The 19,196-nt window shown below is 33.0% G+C and overlaps 1 protein-coding gene and 1 pseudogene across 9 annotated transcripts in view; both read right to left on the reverse strand.

Moving 5' to 3' along the window:
- Positions 1-19,196, reverse strand: part of LOC309632218 (small ribosomal subunit protein eS6 pseudogene) — a 260,166-nt pseudogene that overhangs the window by 59,817 nt on the left and 181,153 nt on the right. The window lies entirely within an intron of this gene.
- Positions 1-19,196, reverse strand: part of NT5C3A (5'-nucleotidase, cytosolic IIIA) — a 41,121-nt gene that overhangs the window by 10,336 nt on the left and 11,589 nt on the right. Inside the window, exons 1-3 of one of the 8 annotated variants that reach the window (XM_082399481.1) lie at positions 9,470-15,192; positions 8,660-8,755; positions 5,141-5,192 (exon numbers count right to left, since the gene is read on the reverse strand). The exons of 2 other annotated variants lie outside the window; for them this stretch is intronic. In XM_082399481.1, the coding sequence (XP_082255607.1) occupies positions 5,141-5,176 (36 nt within the window). In that variant the 5' untranslated portion in view covers positions 5,177-5,192; positions 8,660-8,755; positions 9,470-15,192. Of the gene's footprint in view, positions 1-2,832; positions 3,005-5,140; positions 5,196-8,659; positions 8,756-9,469; positions 15,193-19,196 lie in introns of those variants that run through there. 5 more of the 8 variants (XM_082399480.1, XM_082399485.1, XM_082399484.1 and 2 more) reach the window with 5 other exon arrangements.

Genomic DNA, 19,196 nt, shown 5'->3' on the forward strand with positions numbered 1-19,196 from the left:
CTCAGAAGTTGTGGCGCACGGGCTTAGTTTGCTCCGCAGCATGTGGGAATCTCCCTGGACCAGGGCTTGAACTCGTGTCCCCTGCATTGGCAGGCGGATTCTTAACAACTGCGCCACCAGGGAAGTCCTTGCATCTGGCTTTTTGAAATTAATATTAATGTATTTAATTTGAAAAGTTGCTTCAAGATCTTTGCTTCTTTATTGTACTATATCCCCCAAAACTTCTTTGTTCTTGGCATAAATTTTACAATGGATTTATTTCAAGTTAAGACCCTACTAGGTATTAGACCACCTGGGCTTAGAAGCTGCCACTAGGCTGGTTTATGCAGGCTTTAGTTTCGCTCAACAATTTAATGTTATATAAATATTGTTTCTCTTTTCTACCATATCACAGATATAATGAAATTGATCAGAGTTTGATCAGAGTAAAATCAGCACCAGCACAGTGCTCTTACAGCTGTACAAGCAGACTGGGGGAAGGAAACTATGAATCATTTAATAGTCAGCTCACAGTATAAAAAGAAAATAACTGAACCTCAAATCAAGATTCTATAGTGGTTTGTATCAGGTAATATTTATTTACTTTATATCCTATTATTATGGGTGTGTTATCACCAATATTAACATATTTCATGTGTGTTATGGACACAGTTATGAAAAATTCCCCAGACCTTGTATCTCTGCTACAAGAGAGTCTGACCAGTTAAGTCTATTAGGTCCCATGTTGTCGCTACACAATGGACAAAATTAGAAAATCAGAAGAAAGCTAAAATGTTTTCCTAAGACTGGAGGATGAATACAGAGTGTACAGGAAAGAGAAGTGGGAACATTAAATTTTTCTCCATGAATGAAAGACCTGGACTTATAATACACTTAATTTTAAAAAGCCATATTTAAATAGGATAGGATAACCTGCAATGCAACTAACCTTCATACCGTGATCTTTTTAATTTAAATGGACTTTAAAGGGTTTCAAAAGAATAAAGAAGGTTATTTAAATCATCTAAATAAATCACTATTTTATTGTGATTTTTTAATCGATGAGAAAAACCAATAGGCATTTGTCCCTACATTCCTTTTTTTCATTCATTAATATCCATTCACTTGTTTTATAAATACTTATCATGTGTCTACTTTGTGTCAGACACGAGAAGCTAGAGATATGATGACATGATGCTTATACTGTTTTCTTGTTGAGTTTTAGGAATCATTGCTGTTTTGGAATATCACTTCTGTTGCTCCCTTACAAATACCTTAGCTAGTAAATGATCCCCTAACTAAATTCTGCTCTTACTTCTGCCTTAACTGGCAGATGCATAACAACCAGCATATGCTTGATTCAATAACTAACCTGTTGATGAAAGCAATAGAGGGTATATGTCACCTACTGTATTTTCGCCAAGAAAATTAGACATTTTGTTTCAGTGTGTCAATACTGAGGAACATGTCCTGCCTCAAGCAAGTCACATATTACAATACATTTAATTTTAAAAAGCCATGTTTAAACAGGACTTCAAAGTAGGCTGGTTTCTGCTAGGCTAAACAACTATTAGATTGGTTTATTTGACGGTGAAAATAAAGAGAACCAGTGGCTAGAGGCATTCATATCCCTGCTTCTGCACAAAATATAACCATTCATTTTCAGATAAATGAGTAGCGAATACTCAAACAGTACTAGGGTGAAATACCAGTGGTGAAAACAGATGGAAGGGCAGCTACTCTCTCCAGAGAACACGACAGGATGGAGGACACCGGCGTAAGAAATAAAAAAATTATAATTATACTTGCCTTGGACTATATGGTAATACACCACACACCCCCCTTTCCACAATACACATACAATATTACTAAAGTATATGATAAATACTTCTCAGGAACTTGAGATATTGGACATTTTACTCAAATATTTTAGAATACAGCCTAAGAAATACAATTTTATATATGAAATGTGTCAATGAATATCAGAATATCAGAACATTATGAAGCACACTGCAGGAGTATGCATTTCATCATATGTCACATACTTTTGTTACCTCCTCAAATCCCTTCCTCATATTCCTCTTGGACAAAATACACCTTCCTCTTTGGTGATACATAAAATAATGATACTTGAAATTTGAAGGGCAAGTTATTTTAAATTTTTCGAAAACTTTCCAATTTGATAATACAATTTTATGAAAAATAAGGGGCTAAAAATTTCCATCATTTGTGAGCAAAAGAAAACAAATTCATTTTCTAAGGCCATAATATAAAATGTTAGGGAGGGAGCGAAGCTTTCCTAACAAGAATCAGGGTATTCTGGTTGACTGGAGCCTAATCTGAAGCAATGCCAAAGATAACTATGGAAAACCTAAAATATACTTATTCTGGCTGATCTTTAATATACTGTATTTGTACAGATGAAATGAATTCCTAATTATTAGTCTACTTACATATTCAGAATGCATGATTTCTAAAGAAATTGATTTCAAAGTTATATAGTTTTGTTCACAACCCTATAGCAATATTAGAGTATTTGATATTATCTTGTGGATACACTGAGATGATATAAATGAATATCTGCATGGTAGTCACAAAATTGTCCTAAGGATGTCTACCTGTATTTTTCTAAACACGGCCACATCAAAATTAGTTTGAATTACTTAAGAATCTTTGTCTGAAGCTCTCAGGGAAGATATTTTTTCTTTGTTTTCCAATGTTCAGATATGGTACAAGCAAAAGTCTTCATTACTGGTACAAAGGAGTGGGCACTACAATTTTTATGTGATGACATAAAAAGTATAGATTTTTAAAACCACCTATTCAGACTGGTACATTTACTCACTCACATACCTGGATGATTCTATGATTTACTTTGAAGATTATGCACTGCTAAATTTTATTGATAGCCGTCTCTCCTGCCTACCACATATCTGGCCTGTCTCCACATTAAGGGAGTGTAGGCCAAATTCTTTCCTTCATTTACCATATAGTCTTTAACTGTAAGGCATTCTGTTAAGCAACTCTGTAAAAGATACAGAAGTTTTAGTAAGATATACATCTTATACTCAAATGCATGTTCTCTAACATGGATTATAATACAGGAACCCAAATAACTAATACATTGCCAAGATGTCCAAGTACAATACTAGAGAAACAGAAGAAATTGAGATTACTTCTGCTGGGGTCAAAGGAGGGAGGGCCAATGGAGCTAGGATTTCAGAGTGAAGCAGGATTTGGGTATGCTGAGACTGGGGAGGGGTCAAAGTACAGGGTCTAATGTGGGAAAAGGATAAACAGCTCTGTTTTTCTAGAACTTAAGTGTACATGGAGAAGAGTGTGAGTGTGTGTAAAGTCTGGAAGGAGAGATTTGGACTCAGATCATGAGAAGTTAAGAATAACATCCTAAGGAGATATCAACTTAAAGATGTATCAATGTTTTTAGAAAAGCAAACCCAAGGTAAAAATTGTGTAAATTCATGCAATGATAGTAAAAAGTATTTAAGTATATATCATCTTTTGGCTTGTTTTCCTTCAATAGTGTTATTGTGGGTTAACTACATTGCTACTTGCTTCTAAAGGAGACACATGTTAGAAGGTTCTAGGATCCAGGTAACAACAAATTATATGCTAAGACTTTCCTATGTCTCTTGTATTCATTTTGGTTAAAAAAAAAAAAAAAAGAAAATCAACTCAAGCAAGAAAATGAGTTTAGAATGATTTAATTCAGCAATGTTCATGCTCAGTACCAATGAATCAAATGCCAATCATGCAACGGATGCAAAGATCATGTCCAAGTATTAGGCTGAACCATACAAAACTGCCAATATTGGACTATATTTGATGTATTGAAAATATCGGCAATTTCATGTGCTTTATTCTAACAGCTCTAAGTATACTGATGACAGGCTTAATCAGCACTTTGAGTCAACTTTAACCTCCCATCACATATTGGATGAGGAAAGTTAAACGAGAGATCTACTAATTGTGACACAAAGCTGTTTGCATGCTAAGTTCTGGTTTATAGGCTCAAACCAGAAAAAGAAAACTAGAAAGAAAAAGGATGAAAAAATAGAGAAGAGGAAGAACAAAAAAAAGGACAGAAAGAGAAAATACGAAAGAGATCATGGGGCAGTTGTCCTCTTTAAAGGACAGAAACTGTGATTTAAAAAATGTTTATGAATAAGGAGGATGGACATAATTTTCCCCACACATACAAATAAATGCTACATACAGAGCTAAAACACTTACTAACATAATATAGGAGATTCACATTCACTGAGTGCTTACTATGTGCTATGAGGTACTTTATATATACTTTTTCATTAAATATAAGAACATTTCAATTATAAGATGAATAAGGTCTGAGGATATAACGTATAACAACATGGTGATCATAATGTTTAACACTATCACAAAATTGAAGTTTACTAAGAGAGTAGAACTCAAATGTTCTCAAAAAAAAAAAAAAAAGGAAATTTGTGAGGTCACGGATGTGTTAGCTAGATGGGGTAAACTTTCACAATGTATATGCATATCAAATCATCACACTGTACACTTTAAATATCTTGTAATTTTATTTGTCAATTAAATCTTAATAAATCTGGGAAAAGATATGAATGAAAACAACACAAAGTTGGTGCTTTCACACCCATTCCTTAAAGGTGAGATGGTTGCCTTCATTCAAGGGTATCACAGCTATCAAGGACTGAGTTAAGATCTGAAGCCAGTTCTGATGCCAAAGCCTATATTTTCCCTACTTCATCCTAATTTCTATAATGCAATGAAAGCTACTGCTGTTCATGAAGTTTTTAAAAATTCTTAAATGCTGGTCATTTTAATTCAGAGGCCTAAGATAAAAGATCTCATGTTGTATGATTTAAGTGTGCTGTTGCTGAGCAAGGAAAATTTAGCACAAAAAGGAACGGGGTAATCATTTTATATGCCGAGAAACACTTTAATGCACATTATATTTCAAGCAAAAATAATTCCAAAGAAATTCAATTCAACAAACATTCGAAGTTCTACTGTGTGTCTAACATTGGGAAGAAAGATCTGTATACATTTACAGTCCCATAATTAATTATCTGGTTAGAGACAGAGGTAAAAGTGGTGAAGATTCTCCATTAATAAATGGAACTGGAAATATTCAAATACCCACCATTTTCACATGTACAGCAGAATCTTGATTAGGCATTTCTTGGTTATCCAATCTTCTGGATTTTCCCAGGTGATGTCACAGTGAAAGAGAGAGAAAAAAAGTACATGTGACATACATACACATTTTAGTCTCTTCCTTTATGTTAATGACATACCCGGGAGGTGCTTTTGGTTTGATTGAAATACCCAGTTACTGAAGGCATTTTTTTTTCTTTCCTAAGAAGCTCAGCAAAGATTTTACTCTGTCTCACAAAGTTTTGGGTTAAAATTGTGTATGGAGAAGCTGCAGCTCTCCTATAAGAATTTATATGGTGTTAATAAGATTTGAATAGAATTACAGTGAAGTATATATTTGCAAGAAAATGCTCTATTGCAAGAACACTTTATCAACATCTGTACATGTAAGGGTGAAGTTTGTGGGAAAATTATGCATTATTATTACTGAATAAGAATGTAAGGAGAAGCATAATCCACACAAGTCAAATTTATTCTTCAATTTTCTCATTTTAAAATCTTTAATTTTGTGAAATGATGTGACTAAGATCTGACTTGTGTTTGAATCTAGCATAGTGTCTGGCACAAAATAGTATGTAATTGAATGATCATTTAAGGGTTTTGGGTGAAATTTATATGCATCTATTTGTTAAACCAAAAGAAGTTTTAAAAATACCCTATCATTATACTAAGTTTCATTTTTGCAGTATAAATTTTAGGGAAAATTATTTATTTTTGTTCCTCAATGACTTTACTTTTACTTTATTCTAGGTAAGCAAAATTTTATAATAAAAGCACTGTTTAAAAAGGGTAAGTTAGTTGAGAGGGAAAAACTGACTTTTTCTTAAACTCTAGCAATAGAAGTTGAACATTAGATCTGTGTTCTTTATAATTAAAATGTGTGTAGCAGACATAAAAAAATTCTCAAATTCTAAAATCCATCCCCCCTTCCACTTAAAGTACATATATAAAATTGGGAAATATCTTACTTAAAAAAGTATTTCCCACCCCTCTCAGAAAGGCTGTTAGTAAGTTGATGATCTTATAACTGATGGTATCTTAGAGTTGAATAAACAGTATTTCCAAACAGTAAGATACCTCCATTTTTTCACATCTGAAAAATATTGTCATCAAAACTGCCTGGCAAGTCTCTTTCTTCATTTATAGACTCCAAAGCGTAAAATATTAAATGCTTATGGCTTTTCTTCAATGTTTAATATCTGAAAAGGATTTCTAGATTTCTCAGAAGGCACTATTTAAATAAAACCATTTTATTAGCTTGAAAATGAGGAAGGAGAATGTGAAAAAGTACAGTGGAGTTTACAAAAATATCACATACTCTGAAACATTTGAAAAGCTCAAAGGAAAACAATTCAAGCAGTGAAGAATACGTTTTAATATCTGGGAATCTCAAGTCTTTTGTTACACATAGCCAAGTAGCCCAATTCCTCTCTACTCTCCGCCCCCAAGTATGGCTCTTTTTGGAGCATTCATTCCTTTTCTACTAAATAACTGGCCTTTGAAATCTATTTTCTTTTCTTCTACCACCTTCTCTTACCCTCCCACCTTTTGCTATTCAGTTTCATTTTTGTTTTATGTCTGTATCAAGAGAAAGTTTCATTTTCCAGTTTGTGTATTTTTCTTTTCACTGCTGCCCTGAAAATCTAATTAGGGAGAATTCTTTAAATGCCCCCAAGAAACTTATTTTATAATGTTATACAAATAAGGAACTTATAGTTTGATTTTCCATGTGCTAATCACAAAATATATTTCAAAATAGAAATCACAAAATAGAAATCACAAGATAGATTTCAAAGGCCAGTTATTTAGTAGAAAAGGAAAGAAGGAAAAAAAAAAAAAGCCAGTGTTAGTAGGTAAAGGAGTTAATCATCTTTCTCATGGTCTCTTCATTATTTTATTTATACAAATGAAAACAAAGAGTGATCAGAAATTTGATAATGGCCAACTTTAGGACATTATTTTTAATAAGTAAACCTAATAGTTTACTAGATACTCTGCAAATTTCAATGACGATATTTCATTCTTCCTAATCCTCACTGGCAATCTGACCAGAATTTATCCTTACTCAAAGATAATCTCACATGAAGTGATACTGCAGTCCTAATAGAAAAATCACTATCATTATAGAAGTGTAAAGACTAAGGTATAAATGTCAGCATTCTGGCGCTATTCTAAGGAAGACATTGAAAATTAGGGCAGGATATTTTTAAACCAATAGGCTTGTAAACCTATACTTGGTATATAAACTTCTGGCTTACTTTGCCAGCAGTCATCTGTTGCAGATGCTTCAAGAGAAGAGTTGCTGAAAAAAACACATCAAGTGTAGAAGACATGTTCAAAAATAGAAAATATTACCCTTGAACTATGAACTCTCTACTAAGAAAGTTATGAAGTTTTAAGTATTTGGAACCTTTAAATGTGGACTGGAAAATGTGGAAACTGGAAAATAATTACTTTGTGTTCTTTCACTGTGAGTTTAAGGTCTCTACTGTAACAGTGTTCATTACAAGGAACATGTAGGACAAAGCTAAAGACTGAAGCAAGAGGTAAGAAGAACTTCACTTGCACAGCACAAACTTGATAACTGAAAGTTTTAGCTATTGTGGTATTTCATTCTGAGATGATTCTCTTTACACCTTGAAGTTATTTACAAATCAAAATGACTGAAAATTTCTATATCTACCTGAAAAAAATTTACTTGCCTTTATACAAGTTTTAAAGTATCTATTTGAATGCAAATTGAATACTTTTAAAGGCCCACTTGACTGTCTTCTGGGAAAGTGAAAAAAGATTAAATTCACTGATATTCATAGCTTAAAAAGCTGTGATTCTGCTTTAAGCTTGATACTTTTAGAAACATTTAAATTACACAATAAATTAATGAAATTTTGAATGGTAAACTGTATACTACTTACATAAGAAAAGGTATGCATTACTACAGTATGGACAGTGTGTCAGCAACAGTCCTAAATATCTTACTGCACATCTCCAGCAACATATATTACTTGTCCTAAGCTTGGGTTTTTAATAATGACACTTTTTTAGGGTGATTAGCACATGGAAAATCAAACTGTAAGTTCCTTATTTGTATAACATTCTAAAATCAGTTTCTTGGGGGCATTTAAAGAATTCTCCCTAATTAGATTTTCAAGGCAGCAGTGAAAAAAAATACACAAACTGGAAAATGAAACTTTCTCTTGATACAGACATAAAACAAAAATGAAACTGAATAGCAAAAGGTGGGAGGGTAAGAGAAGGTGGTAGAAGAAAAGAAAATAGATTTCAAAGGCCGGTTATTTAAAAATTGGCAGTTTATACCAATTTTCTTAAATAGTAAAATGTGGCTTCTCAGTCAGAATTTTGTAGATACTTATGAAAATACACAATTTCAAAGCTTAGAATTTATTCATCTATCCTCCCCACGTCCACTAACCTAATAACTAATAGCGTTTTTCAAGATGAGTAAACCAAGGCACATAGAAAGTAGATAATATATACTGATTACCCTTAGAGTACTCTGAGTTCCTCTGTCCTTGAATATGTCCTAGAACAACAGCATAGGTAGTAAGCAGTATCCAGAGATGCAGGGCTTGGATATAGGCTGCCAATAAAAACCAAGTAAACTACTTTAAGAAATGGTCTGCTGCATTAGCTAACTATAAAAAATAAGGTAAATTCAAGTATTTAAATCTAAGTTAACTAAAATGTTCTAGGCTATTATGGTGATATATATGTTTGAATCTTAATTTTCAATATACCATGTGTTATAATCCTTACAGACAGTAATCCAGCTTTTATTAATTTATAAAACATACCAGTATAAACCCATTCCAAGATATCCTGGATAAGGCTTATGGGCACAAAATAAAAATTAATTATCTTTATTACTAGCCATAATAAATAGTTCCTAATCCTAGGTACACAAAGCATGTGGCTATCAGCAAAACTGAATCACACAACAACTAATGAACAACAAAATTGGATCTTTTTTCCCCTTGAAAAGAGATTTCTGAGGGTACTTTGCTTTTCCTTAACATCTATGTGTGAAACAATAAGCTCTTTTTTTTTAAACAATAAGCTTTTAAAATTAGATCCTACAAATTATAATTTCTGAGACTCAAGACACTGCAAAGTTTTACATATTCATATCTTTGCAAACTATAAAAAAGTTTTACATTATACAGGATCATTCTGTTTTTATTTCCTTAATTTGGATGTTTAAATGCCTAAAATTTCAATAAGATACAGAATCAAAAAAGAATCAGATAAAGTTAAACAAGAGAAACTCATTTTTACACGAACTGTACACACTTACCCTGAAGGTAACCGGACAAGCTACCGCAGCAAAAGAAAATTCTTCCTGTCTGAGGAGTACTAATATAGCACAAGGTGCAGCTGAGGGCGGTTCCAAAAGCCTTGGCTAATAAGCTCTATGCAAAAACAGTCTTGTGACGCATCACTACACAGTGCTTTATTATGCTCTGGGTGACAGGCTTGCTAGCTCTGAGTTAGTCACCAGTCAGTCTACAGAACATGATCAAATAAAATAATGTGGCAGTTAAGAGAAGGTAAATCTGTACTATTAGAGCACTGCCAACTTGCTCTGCAAAGAAAAAAGGAACCTCAACAGTAACACTTAGAAACACTCTGTTCCTCATGTGTTTTTTTGGCTGTCAGCGTACTTGTAGTATGTGTACTTTTCTGTATGAATATTATATTTCAATACAAAGTGAAAAAGAGTAGGTCGTGGTTGCCAGGGGCTGGAGGAGGGGAGAGAGGGGAGCTATTGCTCAACGGGTACAGAGTTTCAGTCTGGAAGATAAAAAGAGTTCTGGAGATGGATGGTGGTGGTGGTTTCACAACGATGTCAATGTACTTAATGTCATCGAACTGTACACTCAAAAGTAGTTAAAGTGGTAAACTTTGTTATGTATGTTTTACAGTTTTAAAAAGATTTGTTCATTTAAGACGTGAAAAAAACATGATGCATAAAAGTGTGGTCAGTAAGATATTAACAATCTTTATTGCAGGGCAGTGGGATTTAAAGTGACTTTTATGTTTTTCTTCATATTTTCCTACACTGTAAATTTCAACAAGACCATGCATAGATCTACTAAAAAATCTGAACACAATGAAAACTAATTTTTATGGTTAAAAAAATTGAAAAAAGTTCCCTTCCTGCTGGAAATGAAAGCAAACTGTTGTGAAGATAAATATTTTTAACCTTTAAAGAAAAATCAGTCTTGTTTTCAACCTGAGTGGTAGGAATAAATATGCTAATACCATGTGTCAGGGCCTGATACATAAGTTATGCTACGGGCTCTGGGAAGCTTTATCATTAGAAACATGGCTATGCTACACTTACGTAAATAAATTTTTATATCAGCCTTCTCTCTTCTACGCTCAAGAGAAATCAAACCCACAAAACATTTCAGTAATCAAACTTTGTGAAGTGGCATTCTCTATTACAAACAACACAAAAAATTTTAAAATAGCTTTTAAAAAAGGCCACTAACAAATTATCCAAACTTGGTATCCTACCAAATGTTAAAAATTTGGCATTGCTATCTTATTTTAACAAGATGAGAAGATTGACAACATAACATTTCTCTTAGAGGAAACTCTTTTATATTCTAGTAATGGAGGCTCAAGGGCAAGCAGGTGATCCATTTTGAAAACACCTCTGTATTAGGTATGAATGTGACGACTTAACTGTCCTTTAATATATTAATATGGTTAGTAATGATAAGAATTTTAAAGATATCTCATTGAAACATGACTCCAGATAAATCATCTTCAACAAAAACAACAAAGAATGCTGGAGTTAGAGTTCCATAACCTTTCTGGAGGGGTATTTAGAAATACTATTAAAAGCTTTAGAAATACACATTCCCTTTGACACACCAATTTTATGTCCTAAGGAAATAAGACAGTACACAAAGACTTAGTTGCAAGGGTGTATATTGCAGGGTTGCTTTATAATACTGGGAAACTGTAAACAGCCTAAATGCTCAGTATCTAAATGTTTATTAATACTGGAGAGGTGAATAAATTGGGGTAAACACATAAAAAATTATACAGTTCTCAAACATGATTATTATAAATAGCTAAAATTTATTGTATGTTTACTGTGTGCCAGATACTTTTAAGCACTTGACATACCTCTTCTCATCTCATCTCATATTCATAACCCTAGAAGGTATGGGCTATTATTATCGTCATTTTAAAGGTGAATAAATTAAGGCTTGTAGCTGGCAAATGGCAGAAATGGATTCAAATTCAGGTCTCTTGACTTCAGAATCCATGCCTGTAAATCACTATACAGTACTGCTCTGTGAGATCAATATTGACATATATACTGAGACATACATGATCTACTATTGAGTGAAAAGAGTTATGAGAGTATCTATAGCAAGAGTCCAATTTTGGGACAGGAAAGTCTAAAGTAGAATACATAAGACAGTATCAGTAATGGGATTAAGGGGCCATTTTTATTTTCTGAGCTTCATAAAATAAATGAGTTCCTTAGGGAAAAAATGGCTTGTTAAAAATGATATAGTAGTAGAACCGATCATGTCCATAATCGGAAAAGAAAGTTAAAAAAAAAAAAATCAGAACCAGTCAACATCATACGGATGGATTATTTTAAACCATATTTCTAAAGTAGAGACAGAAGCAAGGAATTCAGCCAGTTTACTCTAAAACAAAACAAAATACTTTACAGCATGAAAACCAAGATGGCTAGTTTCTTATCAAGAGGGGTGCTTTGGTCTCTAAGGGATAGATGACTTTGGCTTTGATAGTGTTCTGTCCAGCTACTCTAAGGAGAGTGGAGAAGAGAGGAAATATGAGCATTGTTTCCTGATCACATATAGGGGACTTCTTCGGCCTTTCAATTCCATCTAGTAGGTGGGTATACGTGGTGGGGGTGGATTGTGTGTCTGGTGGGGTGTCCCTCTATGTCTAAAAAAATATGCATACCTTAATTTAAAAATAATGTATTGCTAAAAAGTGCTAATGATCACCTGAGCCTCCAGCAAGTCAAAATCTTTTGGCAATAGTAACATCAAAGAACACTGATTACAGACCACCATAACAAATATGATAGCAATGAAAAAGTTTGAAATATTGTGAGAATTACCAAAATGTGACACAGAGACACAAGCTCACACAAGTGAGCAAATGCTGTAGGAAAAATGGTCCCAATAGACTTGCTTGATGCATGTTTGCACAAACCATCAATTTGTAAAAAAATGCAATATCTGCAAAGTGCAATAAGACGAGGTATGCCTGTGTAATTTAATCAGTAAAACCTTAAGAGAAAGATAATACTTCCCCCTTCATTATAGGTAAGGAATCTAACGTCTGGGAGAAGTCACTTGTTACTTACATACATGAGCTGGAAGACTTTTTTTCTTACTTTATCAGCACTGTTTCTAGGCAATATTATTAACATAACACTTACATGAGAGGGCTAAAGATGTGTATGATAAGAGTAATGTTTTGAAACTGTGCCATAGAAAAGGAACAAGGACACAAGCAAAGTACTGAATGAAAGAAAATGAATTTTGTTTCAAATAGCTCTAGGATCCTCTTTTTTTTTTTGAGAGGAGACATAAAGGATCCAGGAATAAAAGAAGTCATAAAGGCAGTCTCTTTAGCAGCACAGTAGACTTTCATCTCTGGACACAATGACTGGGCCTTGTTGCCTTGGAGTTTCTTTATTCACTGTCATAGAAACAAAAATTACTCATATCACTCCTGATGCAAACTCTAAACATGAAATTGATATGCCAAGAGCAAAGAATCATACAGGACTCAAATATCTGGCAGATTTTTCTCCCCTTATAACACTGAAACTGGCCGTCTTTATCAACAGAGAAAGGGATATTCATTTGTACTTCAGAGTAACTTGTTACAACTTTTAGATACCGTCAATTTTCAATTAACTTGAAAAGCTAAAAATGATCACTTCATATTTTGCCATCAAAAAAGTTTCTCAAAATTTTGAAATAATGAAAAAACAAAAAAGTACACAGAAAATCTATCAGGTTAAATCTTAATAACTTAGTAATTGATTTTGCCTTTAATCTTTGGGCAGGGAGTAAAGGGAATAAAGGTATTATATTAATTAATAGTTATATATGAAAAAAATCATTTCATAATCCCACATAAAACCTGTGGTATTGTAGTTATTTCTCAATAATCCAATCTATGACTTAACCACTAACTCAGAGTTAATTTACCATAATCCAATTACCATTTCTCTGTGGAATGTATTTTTAAACTTCATTCTGAACTTGCTTGACACCCTAGGAAGTTATTCCAAACCAAACAATAAAGTCATATAAGGAAGACAATTCAGTAGGAGGTGAGATGTAATACTCTCTATAAGGACTCTTGCCAAACTTGTTCCTGCTAATTGTTGCATGATGTAAATAGAAAGACCATTTTTTTAAACATGCAAAACACCTGTCTAGGCATTTGACTTCTCTCAAAACTTCTCGGAAAAAGACAACAGTCAACTAACTTTAAAAGTGTGACTGTTCAAAATAAAATTGAAATAAGGTGATATAGATGTTTATATGAATATGGTTTAAAATGTTTAAGGAGCAAAAACAGAGATGAAAACAATGAATTATTATATGTTGGGGAAATGAACAGCAAGTAAAGATTTTCTCATAAGTTTTTCTCTCATTTAAAATAATTCCAAAGACTTATCCTATTAGGTGACTGTTAGCAAAGTTGATTGCTGCATTTATGAATTTAGCAAAGTTGATTGCTGCATTTATGAATTTACACACATATATATATAAACTGAGGAAAACCTATGGTTCTAATCTCAATACATTTCTTAAAAACTCTATGCAGGGCTTCCCTGGTGGTGCAGTGGTTAGGAATCTGCCTGCCAATGCAGGGGACACAGGTTCGAGCCCTGGTCTGGGAGGATCCCACATGCCTTGGAGCAACTAAGCCCACATGCCACAACTGCTGAGCCTGTGCTCTAGAGCCGGAGCTCCGCAATGAGAGAGGCCACAGCAGTGGGAGGCCCGTGGGCACTGCAACGAAGAGTAGCCCCTGCTTGCCCGAAGACCCAATGCAGCCAAAAATAAATAAATAAAATAAATAAATGTATATATTAAAAAAAATACATCTTTGTTGATATGTACACATTAAAAAAAAAACTACTCAAAAATCTAGGATTGAGTGACTTAATTTTCAGAAACTCAAATGAAGTTCTTGGACACAGTCTATATCTTTTTACTTTCTTATTTAAGAAGTAATAAATTCTGTAAACTCCTTTAGAGGAAATGACATTTGTGTTGCAATAAGTAGGTCAAGTTCAAGAAAATCCGATGTAAGACAGTACCATAAATGAAGGAAGTCTTTCCTAACTCTCAAATGTACTATGTTCTAATCTTTCAAGATGCTTAGCACTGAGATTATTGTTCCTATTTTATTATATCTGGATTTCTGTGCCTGAAATGCAACAAGAAGAAAAACTTTTGTTTTAATTTTGGACTCCTTCCACATCACAAAGTTGGCATTCTATATGTTGAAAAGAAACAGTATTGTTTAGGATTGCTATTTTGATATGGGTTATAATAAAAATGGTAAAAAAGTTATGTTATTAATGGCTTTTATTATTGATGTATTATATCCAGTACATCTAAAAGGAGAGTACAAAGACAACTTACTATCCCTTCTTCTTGCTATGCTAAATAAACTCATTTAAAAAGTAATAAGGTAAGAAAACAATGAAGAAAATTACTGAGATTCAAGTTCATAAACTAATAACTTGTAGCAAATAATTATTTGAAATTATATGGATGATATCAGCGGTTGATAACTTGAGTTTTTAAAGTATATAAGTAGAAGAAAACACAAAATATAACCCTTTCAAAACCTCTCTGATTAATAAACTCAACATAGTAAACCAAAGTAATTAATTTAATCTTAGAAAAGTTTTGATAACATATAGTACATTCAATAATGGAATGTGTGACACAGAAACCAAATTTATGGTTATCAAAGGGGAAAGGGCTGGGGGGGGGGAGGGATAAATTAGAAGTTTGGGATCAGCAGACAAATTACTATATATAAAATAAACAAGGTCCTACTGTATAGCACAGGGAACTATATTCAATATCTTGTAATAAACTATAATAGAAAAGAATCTGAAAGAGAATATCTTATCTATCTATTTATCCATAAATAAATATATCTGAATCACTTTGCTGTACACCAGAAACTAACACAACATTGTAAATCAACTATACTTCAATAAACCAAACCAAACCAAACCAAAACCAACAATGGAATGTGTGCTCATTAGAACAGAACTTATAAAAATAAGTTTATTAGAAAATGGCCTTCAAAAAGCTTTGTGATCAGGTTTTATACTTGTGAGCTCTTTCAAACTTTAACAGATAGCTCCCATGCTAGATAAACTATAACACATAAAAAGAAGTTAACTACCCAATTCCATTTATGAACTAACTAGTATAAAACCCTGAAACAAATGTCTCTCAAAAAGAGACAAAAAGAGAAAAGATACCTAATTTCACTTATGAATACACATAACAAAAGTTTTAAATAATAAACCAGTGACAGGGTGGGATAGGGAGGGTGGGAGGGAGACGCAAGAGGGAGGAGATATGGGGATATATGTATATGTATAGCTGATTCACTTTGTTATAAAGCAGAAAAAAAAAACCCAACAACCCAGTAACAAACTAAATTCAATAGTATAATAATCATCTGACATGACTGAATCAAATATATTCCAAAGATCAAGTAATAGTTATCAAACAGCAATGATAGGATCACAGGTGATTGTATTTTCTTCTTCATACTCTCTGGTATTTTCTAAATTTTCTATAATGAATAGTATCTTATACCTAGAAGAAAACAAAGATTATTTTTTAAAAGTTACATGTCCCAAAATAAAAGAAAGTGAAAGTGTGTATAATGCTACTACATCTTTAGAAGAAATGGACATGGCATATATTAAGTAATATTTATGAAGGTAAAATGAAAATTATCTATTGGGACAAATCATAATGCCTTACTATTTTTTTCTGTAGTTAGCCTTCCTCATTCTATGGCTGGGAGGGTCAACTAGTGAGTAAGTTATACAAACTATTTAATGTTATATTCTCCTCCTACTCTGGCTATCAAATGAAGTCATAATGTGTAAATGAGGAGTCATGTGCAATCAAGGTTAGTAAAACATTCCAAAGAATTAGTACGTTGGCTTAACGAAGCCATTTAAAGGTTTGAAAAGGAAGGTCAATTTAGACTACTCAAAAATGGAAGTGAAACAAAAACTTGGAAAAATATATTTCTAACATACTCTCATGGCTGAAAGTCATTTTATAAAAGCCCTTGCAAATCAAGAAAAAGAACTCAGATGGTTCAGAAAAGAAGAAAATAAGTGGCCAATTTTTTAAAAAGTTCAACTTCAAAAGTAATAGAAATATTAATACTTTTTAAAAAAGCTATCATTTGGCAAAGATCAGGAAAAAAAAAAAAAAAAGATATCTACTCCCAGGAAAACACGGAGCTAGGTACTTAAATATACTGTTGGTGAAAATATAAATTGGTACAACCTTTTCAGAGGGTAACCCCTGGCAGCACATTCAAAAGGCTTTCATCAAGCAATTCCATTTAAACAATCATGGACACGCACAGATGCTACAAGAATGTTCACTGATCCATTATTTATCATAACTGAAAGTGAGAAACAATCTAAATGTTCACCAATGAAGAACTTGCTAAATAATTAATGATATCCATATATGATATAATACCAAAGACAATATAGTCATTAAAATAAGTATAAGTTTATCATTAAGAAATAAATTAACAAGTTAAACACTGTTTTAACAAGTTAAAAACAATGTTACAGTATGGTCTTATTTTGGGAAAAATGATACTTAATAGTTATATGTACAGAAGGAGAAAGGAGTACATTTACTAAAATATGGGGTTTTTTAGGTGGCGAAAATTGCAGATTACTTTTTTTGCTTATCTAGATTTTCTAATTTTATATCAGCATATAGTACACCAGAAATAAAAAGAGAAAGAATCAAAGGGAAAATTAAGTTTAAGATAGGTAAATAATTAAAAATGGAGAAATTCCTTGTAAAAAGCTGGATCTTAATTCAGGTACTCATGAGTCCTTAATCATCAAAACTCCCCTAAAGCTGAATCAAATGATTGGAAATCCACACCTGTGGACCCCATGAGTTAATTTTGAAATATATAATGAATCACATGATCTGTGCTTGTTGTAAGTATACTAGAGGGGACTCAAAAGTGAGTCAAACAGATACAGCTTTATCCTTTATAATAACTCATGTTTCTCATACAATTGTAGTGAAATTAAGTCTCAGTAATTGTAAATGATATATGCCAAGCCTCCAAGTGTGCTACCCAGGTCAGCTGAACCATCTACAATTGTGACAGCAGGCATGCAGGGATTGGGCTAGGTACAGTTTTCTAGAATGCTAGGTACTCAGGTTAAAAACTGTTGCTCAGAATTTGGCATAATGCTGGACATTTCTCATTCCCAATCTTTTTAACTTTAAGAAAGATATATGATAAAACTAGTCATTCAGTTTTTATCTCCAAATCTGAGGGCTCAAATGGAATACTGTTTAGACATCATTTTTAAATGCATTACTTAATATGAATAATATACTATATGAGAACATCATGTCTAAAATAAAGTTGGGAAAAGAATAGCTTTGTTTATTATATACACTGCATGTATATAATTTCTTTTTTAATCTTAATAACCCAGGTGGATACTAGAATAGTATACTGTTGGAATTCTCCCAAAGTGTAATTATTTAAAACAAGTGAAATGAAAAATAACAACACAAAAACAGAACATATTCTAATATAATACCCTGAAGGAAACGGGGCAGAAGAGTTTTTAGGTGAATCTTTTCCACTCTAGAGAACTGGAAACTAAGGCTTACAAAAGTGAAATCTGTCCAGGGCTAAACCATTAGAATGTGGCAGTGCTGAGATCTGAACCAAGGATTTACCAAATACTAAACTCAAACATTTATTACATGACCCCATTCCCTTACAAGATTGTCTAGTGGTCAGATCACAGATTAACATAACTTGTTAAAGAAAGAAAATGCTGTGTATCTTTACTAGATAAACCACAATATTTATATTACGCAGAGAAAAACAGAACAATAATTATGGATCAGTAGATAGAGTTCCTTCTCCTGCCAAAACTAGGAACACGTGACAATATCATGCATGGTACACAGTTGTGTACAAAAGACAAAATAGAATAAAGTAATTAGCTTAGAAAGACAAAATTTTTAAAGATCAGCAACATAACAACACCTTACTAAAGAAGTAATTCTCATTCCCAACTGGAAGCATGCTTTACTCAAGAGCTTCAGAGAGAGCTATAATCCGAGTGAATGCTGGCTCTGCTATTTATTAGCTAAGTTCCTAAGCAAATTGATAGAAAATTACAATAATTACCAGCTGTACTGTGTTTTAAGAATTAAATTAGGTAAACATGCAGGGCACACTTGGACATAAGTAGATAACTCAAAGTTTTAGTTCCTTTTCCCTGGTTACAAGATAACAAGGCAGTGCCAATTAACCCAAATGCAAATCGGTTTCTAATTGTTTTCTAGTTCTATGCAGTGTAGAGCCCCCTGTTATCTTAGGGAACTTCAGTGGGTTTCTTTTTTGTAACATTTCACTATGCTTTAAAGCTAGGTTAGGTTCTCAAACTTTTCCTATCTCCCTCTACCAAAATCCATCGAGTGTCTCATTCCCTTAGAGAATGAGAACGCTAGAACGCTAATGGTGTGACTGACAGAGAAATCAAGATAAACTGACAAACTGTTCATGGGGGAAGACTGTATAATAACATGATGATTTTTTTGATGGTGTATTCAGAACCTAGACTCTGAGCGGGACATTTGAGGTAAGGTAAATGAGAGGGCTGTGCCACGACAAGGCTTCAGAGGAGATACAACAGAGGCAGGAAGGATGTT

The sequence above is a fragment of the Balaenoptera borealis genome (assembly GCF_965194805.1).
Source record: "Balaenoptera borealis genome assembly, chromosome: 7".
NCBI lineage: Eukaryota > Metazoa > Chordata > Mammalia > Artiodactyla > Balaenopteridae > Balaenoptera > Balaenoptera borealis.